The sequence below is a fragment of the Trachurus japonicus genome, chromosome 19 (assembly GCF_045865225.1).
Source record: "Trachurus japonicus isolate A0001 chromosome 19, Traja_1.0".
NCBI lineage: Eukaryota > Metazoa > Chordata > Actinopteri > Carangiformes > Carangidae > Trachurus > Trachurus japonicus.
The window spans coordinates 25,413,317-25,427,480 of NC_140925.1; the positions used below are offsets into that span (position 1 = coordinate 25,413,317).

Here is a 14,164-nt window from a genome sequence, read left to right on the forward strand (position 1 = left end):
CCGTTAAGTAAATCCACGTCGTAGATTCATGCGTCTAAAAATAATCCTTAATATAATTTAACACGAATTATTTACTTTAACTTAAAACATATTCATGAAGGAAATTATGGATACATTATTGTATACATTTTTCTGTATTTATTCAGGGGATATGTAGAAAATAATTCTTTCAAGATTTGTGGAAAGTGCTGCTGTGTTTCTGTAGTTGTCTTTACTCCGTTCATTGTAGCTGTCTGGCGGTAAGAGCTCCTACTGCTAAACTTGTGCTAACATGTTGTTACCGCAGCACACATCATGTTTAAAATGAAAAAATAGGTAAATACTGTAATTATTAATTATGACATGCACGAGGATAAATGATTGGCATTTATCCTCGCATTGTTAAGGAATCTACCGTAACGTTTATTATTGTCGGCAAACCGCGGGATGTTATTGAACAGCAACTCTTGTGTAATACAAGAGGTTTTGAGGAGGTCGTTGGGTAACAACAGGGACATTACACTTATTTTTTCCTCCAAATGTCACAAAAGGACGACTCTGAAAATGACATCTGGGAATATAAACCTCTGGAGAAGAGAAAGAAGAGACAGAAATCACCGACTCCAGTTACAAAAGTCACTAAAAGAAGATGTACCTTAAGAAAAACCTCCAAGAGAGACTCTGCTACTGTCTCAACCGAGACATCTGACAGTGGACAGTTCAGCACTCCTGCTCATGTTGGAGGACATGGCAGCTCAGAGACACAGAGAGATACTCTACCCTCAGAGTTATCTCTTACTCATGAGACACACCAAAGAGACAGTGCTGGAGATGGACCATCCTCTGGACACTTCTGCCCCATGTGTCAGATGCCCTTTTCCATCTTGGTGGTGCAGAGTCAAAGGTGGCATGTTGCTGAGTGTCTTGACACACTCAGGGACAAATGTAAAGGTACAGACCTCCATACTACTTCTGAATGCTGATTGATACACTTACATGATAACACATCAAAACCCCTCCATCAAATTGTCTGTAGGTGTGTATTTATAGTTGATACACCTGTGTTGTCCTGATTTAAGCTTAAACAGAGCTGAGCTGGACTCACATAACAAACCCTACAACTGCCAGAGGCTCTAAAATCACATGGAGCATCCTCCATAATGCCATAATAAAGTGAAAAAACAATCCTAATTATGCTGCCTTAATGCCAAATAGGATTAATTCACATTCTTATCACATACTTTGTTGAGTTTTCATCTGACAACTGTACAGAATATTTAAAAATAAATAAATAAATAAAAGAAAAGAATTTAACTTTGACATAACACTATATCCATCCAACAAAGTCTGTGAATATTCTCATTTGTCAAGGTGATTGTAGTGTATTGAACAGACAAGTAGAAAACACAACAGTGATGGTTATCCTCAAAGAGATTTAAGTCAAAAGCAACTGGACTTGGTTATTTGTCCACACCTCCGGTTTTCTACAGGGTTTTTGCTCAAGTTTTGGAGACTAAAGCTCAGCTGCAGGGGAAAACAGAAAAAACAAACAAAAAAGCAATGAAGCATTTGTATCAGAAATATTACTCAAGAATACAGTTCTTGACAGCTGGCAAGTAAATGTATGTGTGAGATTACAGGAATCCTTATTAAAAAATCATGTTGGGAACCATGATTGATTCCAGTATTCTTTAACTTGTATTAATTGCATTACTAGGTTGTTATTTTAGGAACTGCAGATGGCAAAGTCTCAAAGTCAAAGCCTCTGTTAAAGCAGAAGTAAGTGATATATTTGTGTTAATATAAGTCTTAAATAGTTATATCTTCCGACAGCAATCACTTACATAGAGTGTTTGGACCGAAACACGGGTCTGTCAGTCACTCTGCTCTGCTCTGAGCCGAGGAGAAAACATTTATCGTATCCTACAGTTTTTATCCAATGAGGAGAGAGAATGGCATGCAGGGCTGTGTGTGCAGCCAAGGGACGCCGTGAATGTGGTGACGTAGGGACGAGGACTGTTATGGTGCGTTCAAGGAAACTCCTAACTCGTGTTTTTCCGACCTGTGAAGTCGTACCAGTTCGATCTGGTACGAGTTCACGGGTCGGAAGTTACGAGTGGCCGTTATAGTGACTTTCACAGGTAAAACAGGTCGGAAAAACACGAGTGGGTTGCCTGGAACGCTACAAAGTCGTAAGTTGTGACTTGAAGCTGTAATTTACGGTTTCAAAAGCCTACCTGGAACGCAGCATTAGCCAAAACGACCAGATCGCTTACTTCTGCTTTTTTTTTTTTTTAAATATATATTTTTTGGCTTTTCATGCCTTTATTCGATAGGACAGCTGAGAGTGTGACAGGAAATGGGAGGCAGAGACGGGGGGAATGACATGCAGGACAGGGCTGCCCGACCCGGGACTCGAACCGGGGCCGCCTGCAGCGAGGACTACAGCCTCAACACATGGGGCGGGCGCTCTACCAACTGAGCTAAACACCGCCCCAGCTTACTTCTGCTTTAAGCATTGCATAGATCAAAATGTAATGCCAAATGCCAAATTTTGAATTTTGGTGCTTTTAATGATTATCAGTTTTACTTTGCTCTGATTAACCTAATCTTCTGTCTGCTCGTACAGAGTGTCCAGACGGTCTACATTGCTCCTCCACCATCCCAAACCATTACAAGAAATTCAACCACACACTCCTGGCCCACAGTCGAGCCAACGGTGACATGGCTCTCCTCAGTCTGTGCCAGCAGGCTGGAACCAGAGGAGAGACCAGCCTCAGTCGTCTCCGAGGACTGACAACCAATGAGGTGGATGGGTCTGCTGTAGAAACCTCACCGCACAGTGCTGCCAGTCTTTCTAACAAAAGCGTCACTGGGACACCTCCGTCTAAACCTACAAATGGACTTTTGTTTCTGCGCTCGCCTGGCCCAGAGGATTTTAAGAAAAAGAAAGGCTGGTCATCTTCTACTAAAAGCAGCAAGGCTATCAGTTCTTCCCAAGAGGGTAAAACGGAGCTCGCATCCACTCCTGTAACAGAAGATAAAGGAGAACCTGCTTGTCAAGATTTCTCCAAAAGTAACCCTCCTCCTGAAATCGATGATGCTATATCTTTCTCCCCTCTGTCTGAGTTCCCTGCAGAGACTGAAGTCAATAATAATGAGTGTAGAAAAGCCCTTTTTAAGAGTGATGCATTTGAAAATGAGGATGAGGACTCAATGTTACTCTTCAATGATGACTTCTCAAGTGAAGACGATCTCCTGACTGAATTTATAGATAATTTTGAACAAGATAATGTGCCATTGAAGGACCTGTCTTCCCCAAAGACCCAGCTGGAGTCAGTTGCCTCATTAGCACCCACTAATCATGTGGCTGCTGCAGCAGTGGGTGAAAACAGAGCTGACTCCACAAGTGACAAAGGAGCTCAAGGTAAATCTAACATCAGTACCGTCACTCCATGTAAGACTTCTACTCAATCCCAGCAAAGTATTGTTTTGGAGCGCCTGAGAGAAACTCTTCTGAGCTCTGATAACCAGCATTTGAAAAATGTAAAAGACAGTGTTCAGTCAGAGCAGCCTCACACTAATTCTCACCAGGTGCCTTCATCTCAAACCATGCCGCCACAAAGGAGCCAGAGCAAGGCCGCTCAGGCCTCTGGTCTGAAGCAGACAGACATCGGGGTGTTTTTTGGCCTCAGACCCCTCAAGGAGAAGGAGAAAGAGACTGAGAGTGAAACAGCCGAAGTGTCTGCTCCAACACTTGGCGAGAACTCAGGAAAGAGACGACAGAGGAAAGAGAGGACAAGGAGAAATAGGGCTGACACAACCACAGACACCCCACAGGGGACAGAGACCGTCAATAGCAGCGATGTGGTGAACGCTCAGGGAGAAGGAAAGAGAGGCTGGACCAGAGGATGGAGACAAAGAAGAAACAGAGTGAACGCTGATGGAGAAGTAGAATTTCCATGTTGTCCGTTCTACAAAAAGATTCCAGGTCAGTGATGGACCATTCGTCTGTCTTGTTTCTACATAAATCTGAAGGTTATGCAGTTTTTGTGCTTATTATCATTTTTTTTGTAAAATCGTTTTCAGGTACAAAGTTTGTCATAGACGCCTTTAGCTACGGGGAGATAGAGGGCATCGCTGCCTACTTCCTGACACATTTCCACTCGGACCACTACGGAGGACTGACCAAGAACGCCACACTTCCAATCTATTGTAACAGAGTAAGTCATGTTTTGGTTTCTGTAAAAAAAAAAAAGTAATGACTTCTAATATTTTTTCATTGCATTAGTTGATAGGTAATCTGGTTGGCATGCTATAGCCACATGTTAATGTACTTATTATATAACCTGTTTTATGAATTGCTCTGCACAATTCTGTGTCTTTTTTGTGCAGAAAACTGTCATGGATGGTGTTTTTTTTTAAGTTTTATACCATACATGAATAGCAGTCTCCCCACGAAGGCCTGTTAGGTCTTGAATATTAAAAGATATTCTCAACTTAGAAGAAGCTATACATCCCCCTTTTTTCGCACCTCATTAAAAAGCTCCCTGTCTTCTATTTTCTTATGGAAGTAAATGCCCGATTCATTTGTTATCTCACTGCTTTGCATTGACTCAGAGGACTGAAATTTCATTTGCAGTTGGCAGCTATGAATACTAATTTGCCAAGTGGCTCTAACCATATTGGAGTTGATTGAAATTTGAAGACCTTTGTGTCATTTGTGTGAGGGGAAAAAAAAACACTTAAAATCCAGATGTAGTTTGTCAGAGTTTCAGCTGGTCTTCACACTTATCACTCTGCAAATGTTGCAACCAATTAAGGTGTGAATGAAGCAATAAACTGAATGAATTGAGGTATTCAGCAAAACAAACATAATATTCAGACTTCTTATTGCCTCTTTTATGTAAGTTAAGTTACGCACATTTCGTATTGCACAACTCTTAAGTTAGTAGGATATTTAAAAACAGAGCCTCCTATAGGGAATAAAATATATTGATTAAAGAGGTTCAATTTAAGTTTTCCTATTAGACGTGACATGAGGCGCTGACATGAGCTCATGTAATTGCTGCCTCTTGTGGTCAGATTACAGGAAACCTGGTGAAAAGCAAACTGAAGGTGGCAGAGCAGTACGTCCACATCCTCCCCATGAACACCCCGGTCACTGTGGACGGAGTCAAGGTCATCCTCCTGGACGCCAACCAGTGAGTCATCAGGTTGACATCATCAGCCACTGAGCAGTGGTCATCTACTTAGGAGTGGCCAGGAGGGATTATTTTGTGGCGAATTTTTTATTTTGTGAATCGGACATTTAGGCTGTCTTTACACTGCAGGCCTCGATGCCCAATTCCGATTTGTTGCCGATATCAGATTTTTTTTGACAGAAGTGACCCATATCTGATAATCTGCATTTACACCTGCTGTGCTTGCATGAAACAACTCGCTGGAAATAAACAATTGATTTTTTTTTTTTTTAATACAGGAGATTGTCATGTTATGATTCCATAATATTTGTGAGTCTGGTGTTCAGAGTTTATATCCTCCACGTCACTTAACGATGTGAACGTCTGTCCTTGCTAAGTTAGTGAAGTAGCTGCGTGGAGCGGAGCTGCTGTGAGATGAGCAGCTGACAGTGACAGTGACGGTGACAGTTGTGCCACTGTTCGATCCTCCGTCGGTCACTATGTGAGACAGCCTCTTAGACACATTTGTGTACATTGTTTGTTTTTCCTCTCTTGATTTCTTATCGGCTCGGTTCAGTTTTTGCCGGTAGGAAAACGTGAAATCTGGTGTTTATCTTGCGCACTCTCTTTTTTTTCACACTCCCTCGCTTGGCCTCGTATCGATCCGCATAGAAATGAATGTTACTGTAGGCCTATATGAAAACAAGACCTAGTGGGGGGGGGGGGACAGACACGCGGACACCACAAAAATGAAACACTGTAACTCCTGTGACAGTGACCACAGCTGGCCACAGCTGGCCATGGTAGTCCAGGTCAGCCCCACGTGTCAATCACGGACTACAGAGGTTCAGCGAGACGCGTGAGCATGTGAATTAATATTATCATTGATGACGTATGACACGCATTGCCAGGAGAGATCCGATCTGTCTGTTTAGACTGCAGACACATTGGCAGATATCCGGTTTGTATCTGATTTATTTCCACATATAACGGGGGCCTGAATCTGATCTGACAATATCCGATTCCATGCATATTTGTTCCATTTACACGTTCATGTTACAGATCCGATCTGAGCCACTTGAGAGGAAAAAAATCGGAATTGGGCCACTTGAACCATGCAGTGTAAAGACAGCCTTAGACAGCCCCAAGCTAACGACCTAGATTATATCTTTACTGAGGAATGTGATGTTTTCCAGAATAACTCTGTCTGGAAATTCCCACTCAGTTTGTACCTTTACCTTTGAATTCAGGCCTAATTATACCAACAGTTCTGATGGCCAGTCCTTATATGTTTTCCATGGTAAAGATGATGCCCCTGTCCTGCAGCTTCACCTCCCTCCATCTGTGTTTGTTCTTTCAGTTGTCCAGGAGCTGCCATGCTGCTGTTCTTCCTGCCCGATGGACAGACAGTCCTCCACACTGGAGACTTCAGAGCCGATCCCTCGATGGAAACCTACCCTGAGCTGCTCAGCTGCAGGGTGCAGACGCTCTACCTAGACACCACGTAAGTACCTCACATAAACATGTGCCCAAAGCAGGATTGGAGAGGTGACACAAGAGCCTTGATCTTACACAGATTTTGTGTGTTTACAGTGTGAACTCTCTTATTCCTATAGCTACTGCAGCCCCGAGTACACGTTCCCCAGACAGCAGGAGGTCATCAACTTCGCAGCAAGCACAGCCTTTGAACTGGTGACGCTCAACCCGCGAACACTTGTGGTCTGCGGATCCTACTCTGTGGGGAAAGAGAAGGTCTTTCTGGGTGAGTGTTTGTCTTAAATCGGCTTTTCAAGGCAAAACATGCAGACTTGGCATGATTTATAAATACAGATTATTAGTGTAGAATAATGGGTTTTTGTCTAGACTGAAGGTCATTTAAAGAAAGTAACCCTTTTGACTGGGACTAAATGAACAATAAAAGCATGCAATTCCTTCCTTCCTTTTTTTTTTTTGCTTTTGCTTTTTTGTTTAATGGCTGCTTTGTCAACCAAATATGGGTATTTTGTTCACAAGGTAATATTAAAACATGGTGCTCATGGAATTGAAGTCCCTGTTGATAAAGCTTCTTTGTGCTTTTTAAAAAAATATATATTTATTTTTTTTAGAATTGAGGCTCTTTTTAAGTGTTTTAATTTTCTTTTATCTATTTTCCCAGTTCTACTTTTTTCCCCAGCCTCCTTTAAAATCAGGGAAAAGTAATTTACCTTACTTTGAGTTTGATGTGAATACTCAGATGGCATATACTGTAATTACAGTGATCTTGTGGTCATTATATTTTAAACAGTTGGGAATTGGAGTTTCTATGTCGACACATAATTGAACATCAGTGAGATAATTATAAAGATTGATAAGTGACATTTTTGATGGCTGTTACTGCTACTGAAAAATGACATGGTAATTTATTCATTAAAGTCTGGGAATAGTGATATGACTGAGTTATAAAGTAAGGCATTACAACCACCACAAACTGATGGAAACCAAGACCAAATGTTTCATTTATTCTGTGGTCTCCATCACTACCTCCCCTCGCCTCCCACTGAAAGGTCAGCAGATACGTCTTTCATTAAAAAGGGAGCAGTTTGGAGAACTTGGATTAGAGTGTTTTTGTTTGTTTTTTAAAAGAGCCTCTCAGTATGTTCTGTCCTCATGGGGAGGCAAACTGTCCTCTGGTGACACAAATGAATAATGGTCTATTCCACTTTAGTATTGTGCTTTAGTGCTCAAAAACTTGTGTTTTCCTAAGCGAGCGGCCTGCGTGCATTCATTCTGTAATCAACTTAACTTCAACAAGCTCTGCATGACACTGGAACGGAAAAAACAACGGCCAATTGAATTGTCTGTATGACTGTACTCATCCACTTCATACTTATTATTGCACGGCAGCATTTGTGCACTTACAGCACCACAGTTTACAAGGCAGGAAATGCAATGCATCATATACAGGAACTATTCCATTTAATGAATATATGTAGCCTGTAGAGTTTGCACAACGTGTTGCAGTGATGCAAATACACACCGGGTCTTAAAATAACACAAGCTAAATTTTCCACATCCTTCTTCTTCTCTCACTGACCCTGTTGTGCTTTATTGGTAGCACTGGCAGAGGTCCTGGGGTCTAAAGTGTGCCTCTCTAGGGACAAATACAACACCATGTGCTGCCTGGAGTCGGAGCAAGTCCGACAACGTATAACCACCGACTGGAAGGCAGCCCGAGTCCACGTGCTGCCCATGATGCAGCTCTCCTTCAAGGTGAGTGCAGCTGTGTGGTTTTTCTAGTCTGAACAGGGCAGTCATGCTGGGTACACGACGAGAGTCAACCAGCAAATATATCACATCAGACTTGTATCCAGTCATCTGGATCCTTGTTCTCTGGTGATAAACACTGAGAGATGGGATTAACTATTTCCTTAAACTACTTAACAGAGATGAGGGTGATAGAGCTGGTGATTGTAGTGATAAATCATTTCTGAAAGATCTTGTGATTAACCATGGGCTGCGGCTTCTGAGTATTTATTTATTTTGATGTGCAAACACCATCTTTTATTGGGTTCATGGTTTACCAGTAAGACTAGTGGTGCCTTTTGAGGCACGGCAAATGGGAATCCTTACTAATAAACAAACATACTCATCTACAAGTATGAAGGAAAGGGGTTAAAATAATTAGGAAAAGCTAATTATGATGACCCCAGCACATCATCTCTCCTCAAAGCATTTACATTTTCCATCTGTAGAAGCACAGATAAGCACCAGGCTTAGTATAATTCACACATCACTAGGTACAGAAAGGCTGACTTGGGAGTAATGGTTGCAGGGTAGATTGGCACAAAGACATTCTGAGTAGTGAGCAATAATACCTTGGATGGAATACATGAAAATAAATTGAAAACATTTAATGCTAGAGTTTTGCACAACCTGTTTTACACATCTCTATTTTACGTAAAATAACTCAATTGAAATATATATTTCCATGTCTGTGTTTTTTGATTGGTGAATGTCAGTCTGATTTTTTGCCCCCAACATTTGGCAGCTGATTAAATATGTCAAAAAAAAAATTATATTCTAATTTTTTTTTGTCACTGTCGTTTTGTCCCCAGAAACTGCAGGATCACCTGGCACGGTTTTCGAAACAGTATGATCAGCTGGTGGCCTTTAAACCCACTGGTTGGACCTTCAGCCAGCAGGTGGAATCAGTGGGAGACATTCAGCCCGAGATCAGTGGCAAAGTCTCTGTTTATGGTATGCATAGATTTTCCTACTGACATCTTATATCCAGTCATTTGTCAAAGGACATAACAAACATAGATGTTTGTTCACATGAGGGCATCAACAGGGATAAAAGATAATTGTGGACCTGATGTGAAGAGTGACCGAAGGTATTTCCTTCTGAAAGTTAATCCTAACAGCAGCGTGTCGTCTGCCAAAAACAGGTCCCACTATGTTGCTGTATTTAGCCTACAGCTCCCTCTTTTGGCAAAGTGGGGATGAGGCAAGGTAGACCCAGGAGTATGACGATAAACAACGGCTCATATCTCAGATTCAGGCTCACCCAACGAGATGCTACATTAAGCAAGACGGATGCTGGGTCTTGTCTCCCCGAGTCATGGACAGCGCCACGGGAGAGTAGTTGAGCATTGAACCCCAGCGCTGAAATGGGTTATGACTTGATTTGCCACTGCAGATTTGGCTTGTTTTCCTTCCTGTCTGCTGTTTCACGTTCTGAATAGATCCATCAACAGCACCAGCCATCTGGCCCGTAACCCACAATCACCAGCTAGAGGCTTTTGCGACACACACTTGCATATAATTTCTTCCTCCTCAGCAGTTTGTGTGTCATTCAGGCGGAAGCCAATTTGTGTGCTCTCCCCCCCCACCCCCTTTCTCCCTCTCTCTCTGCCTTGTGTTTTATCTCCTCCTCCTTGCCCTTCGCAGCCATATGCTGCTACTCCTTCTAATATTGTTCTCTGCATGTGGGAGGATTGAATATACTTGAATGGGCTTAGTTTCAGCCCATATCTGCTAAAAGCGGTGGATGAGCACATTAAAACCGGAGGAGATGGAGGACAAACAAGAGGCGGCGGCTCTGCAGCACTTTCAAGCTGTTTTCTTATTATCACCTCCGAACAGAAATGACGACATGTCCTGGTCTTGATGTTTCAACATCTGAAATCTGTCTCCTCTGAGACGATCTGAGCCTGTGGGTCACTCTGTTGATCATCCGGTCCCTACCCTGAGACTTTGCCCTGTTCCTTATCTGACTGGCTTCCTCATACTTCAAGACATCTGGCTCAGTGACAGTGTTACCGCAAACCAAACCTCTTCTGGATTCACCGAACTTGACATTTTTCTTAATGGAGAATTTGAGGATAAATATCCAAGCAGATGAGCCACAAGTGAAAACCATGTCTGAAAAATCCCTCCGGTTCAGTTCAAACTCTTTTTTGAATTGAGATAATTAGTGAGTAACAAAACAAAATGTGCATCATCCTCAGGCCTATAAGTCTTTTTTGAGCAGAAAAGTTTGCGTTCAAGATGTTTACTCCTCTGTTTCCTCAACAGGAATCCCATACAGTGAACACAGCAGCTTTCTGGAGTTGAAGCGTTTCGTCCAGTGGGTCCAACCTCTCAAGATCATTCCTACAGTCAACAATGGCAGCTGGGCCAGCAGGAAGGCAATGGAGAAGTGTTTCAGTGAGTGGCTCACGGAAACTAAATCTAAACTGTAGCTTCTTACCAGAAAAAACAGTTACACTCTGCTGCTCATTGAAAATAACAGACCAACTAATTCTCATTACTTGAAACGCAGAATGAGCATGGGGAACAAACATCTCTTGACACACCGCACATTTTTTTTTCTTTTCACTTAAGTTGTTTGCCTCTGACAGCTGAGTAACAATAACAAACCAACACTGATTAAAAAGTATTAAGGTTTTGTTTTCATCCACACAACTCTATTAAATAAAGTGACAACATGATGTGAGGTCATGGCCCACAGTCGGACCTCTGTCACCCAGAAGTATTTTACATTGGAACTGAATAGATTGTGTGTGGCTGCTGTTAGCTGTGGCCACTCAACTGTTTGTCACTGTGCTGCTTTAAAACTGTGCAATTTCCTAATGTGTATATATTTTTTTGTATGTAATCAACATTTTTATGCTGGAAAAATAAATGTTTTTAAATTCTTTTAACACTTTTGTCCCCCCCCCCCCTCCTTTTTTGTGCACATGAAGACAATAAAAATGGTACAAGAGATTCAAGGTGAGAATTAGCAAACAAGGGATTTCAAGCTTACATTATCTGGATTTTCACTTTTCGTTTTGTTGACATCTTTACTATTCAAATCATGCATACTGATGGATTCGTGCAGCACCTTCCTCTGGCAAATATCATATTCTTGTATCGTAGCTTTTGAAAAAACAAACTTGTTTTTAGAAAGGTCAGGTGTCTTCAGACCAGAGACTTTTACATAGAGAAATAGCTTTTTGAATTTCACCCATAAATGAGCCATGTCACAGAATTAATATAAAATATACAAAATTATGTATAATATACATATTTTGACCTATGTAACGACTTTATTTTCACATTTAACACAGGCCCAGAGCTCTGAGAGAGGCCTGGCATATTTTTGTCAACCAAAGTTTCCTGTATGTTTCCATCACGTGTAATAGGAACATCATATCACAAAGTCTGTTGTTTTTAAAAACAACAGTCTCTAGACATTTCATTAAACCTCTTCCCTCGCCTGTTTGTACTTAATGTGTCTCACCCACTTTACTTGGTGACTGATATAATAACCACTCTATTACTTTGTGCTCTCAGCAAGTGATTCTCAGTAAGCCATGTCTAATAATAATGTCATTTGCTATTCTTCCCCTGGGCATGAATGAAATTTATGAAGTCTTGCCAAACTGAAATTGGATTGACTGGGCCGCTTGTTGAAGTGTCTTTCTATTTCAGTCGGTACGTACTGTATGTCTCGTCTCGTGCATTGGTATCTGATTTTAGAAAAGAATTGCATCTACAAATAATGACTCTGCCATGTGAATAACAGAAATGTTGTAATCCTGTATTCTTAAGCAATGATGATGATGATATTGGTCTCTCTGTACATGCTGTCCTACAGGGGGAGGACATTCAAACAAAAATAGATCAGGAATCAATTCCTCAGATAAGAGTCTTGCACCTGCATGCATTCACCCAGTTGAGTGTGAGACTGATTCCCTGCCAAGTTGTTATGCTTGAATGGCAGCTGTCCGTCACTGTTGCTTAGATCTCTTACAAAGTGTCAGTGTCATCACATGTTTTAAATAACAACAATGATGAAAAAGAAGGAGCGGTGCGTGGCGCAGTGGGTAAAGCGGCTGCCCCACGTAGAGGCTACAGTCCTCACCGCAGGCGGCCCCGGTTCGAATGCCACGTCGGGCAGCCCTTTCCTGCATGTCATTCCCCCTCTCTCTGCGTCCCCCTTTCCTGTCTATCTCTACTGTGTGCTATCAAAAAAAAAAAAAACAAACATAAAAATATATACTTAATGATGAAAAAGAAAAAAATACGTTACAGATGAATAAACCTTACGGTTATTATGTCATTTTGCGGCATTGACTCTCCAACTTTTTGTTTCTGTTTTTGTTTTCTGTTAAACTTGATGAAGAAAAACAAACCAGGCCAGTGTTTTCAAAATCTGGTCAACTTTATTCACAATTTTGTTTTTTACAAAAAATATTAACATGTATAAAACAGGTTTATTCTCCATATGTGACCTGCAAAGGGTGCATGTATTTATAATGACACCTTGAATATAACAGTTGAAGACTTAAATAAATATGCCGAGCAATTTCTTTGTCAGAACTCCTATCTATTGAATAGTGGAAAATGAGACATTAACCTTGGAAAGGCTGATACGACCTCATGGGAAAAGGACTTCTCTGAATATTATCAGTATCTATATAATGTTATTATTATTAGTTCAGAGACGTGACTGGACGTCTTCATGCCGCTTTTGTTCGGGGCAGAGGAATCAGCCAATAGACATAAACCCATCTTCCCCAGTCATGTTGAGATTACATTTTTGTTTAAAATCTGAGAGAAACAGGTGGAATTTAGCCTGAGGAGCAACACCACGCTGTCTGCATATGAATTAAAGTCTCCCTGAGGTGTGGTCGACACAAAACACCCGCCTCTTCCCACATCTCATGTTCATCATCTTATTACTGTCAGGAAGTATTCTCCAAAAAAAAAATCAGACAGTTTATACCTTGAGGTCACATTTTAACATGCAATGCTGCCAGTCTCTATATGTACCATTAGAAGCTGTAATAATCTTACTAAGACATGTAATTATGTGCAGCATGCTGACGTAAATGGAAATTACCGTAATCAACATTTCTGGGTGCAGCTCAATCAACAGCAGTGAGATAAATGGACATATGAAATAGATAGTGGGATTTAAATATTTCTTTAGAACCATTGTATTCACAGTTTTGTACTTCCCTGTCATCTCAAATTAAAGCTGGTCACTAAAAATAGCTTTCCTTTAGAGGACACGTCAGGGTTTGATGCAACACTTGGTCAGAATCAACAGAAACCTCTTGCTGTCTGGGTGTTTACAAGTCATCTGCAAACTGTGACTGTTTGAGTTTGTCTCACGCACTCTTGGCTTGGTTTATCAGTCTGCCTTTCCTGGCAACACACGAGTGCTATGAGGAAACATTTCAGAAAAACCCTCTCCTGTTCCTATCTTTCTATTTTTTTAATCAACACTGAGAATCAAACAGACATATTTCAGATACTGTGTTTATATCATACATTACAGTCTTGAGAGCCAACCACTTTAAAAAGGTGTACACATAACATAAAAAAGGGGGAAAATGTTCAACAAGTATAAGTTACATTTTTTTCTACAATGTTATTTCTTATTTTTGAAAACAAGAGTATAAAGCAGATTGTTCCAGTTCATGCTATTTTCTGGGGATATGACATTAAAAAAAAAAAAAAAAGTAATG

At 41.0% G+C, this 14,164-nt stretch overlaps 1 protein-coding gene across 1 annotated transcript; it reads left to right on the forward strand.

Moving 5' to 3' along the window:
- The first annotated feature begins 207 nt into the window (after positions 1–207).
- dclre1a (DNA cross-link repair 1A (PSO2 homolog, S. cerevisiae)) lies at positions 208–11,317 on the forward strand. Its single transcript, XM_085762345.1, has 9 exons — positions 208–930; positions 2,609–3,970; positions 4,069–4,202; positions 5,065–5,183; positions 6,523–6,666; positions 6,779–6,924; positions 8,257–8,411; positions 9,257–9,398; positions 10,719–11,317. Exons 1-9 carry the CDS (start codon positions 519–521, stop codon positions 10,883–10,885), a joined length of 2,781 nt encoding a protein of 926 aa, XP_085618471.1. The 5' UTR covers positions 208–518; the 3' UTR covers positions 10,886–11,317.
- Positions 11,318–14,164: the final 2,847 nt, after the last annotated feature.

Bases quoted from the DNA above. Each gene is read 5' to 3' on its own strand.
- dclre1a (XM_085762345.1), top strand. From the start codon at position 519: ATGTCACAAAAGGACGACTCTGAAAATGACATCTGGGAATATAAACCT. The intron at 3,971-4,068 runs GTCAGTGATGGA...AATCGTTTTCAG, and splicing joins GTTCTACAAAAAGATTCCAG to GTACAAAGTTTGTCATAGAC. The intron at 6,667-6,778 runs GTAAGTACCTCA...TTATTCCTATAG, and splicing joins ACGCTCTACCTAGACACCAC to CTACTGCAGCCCCGAGTACA.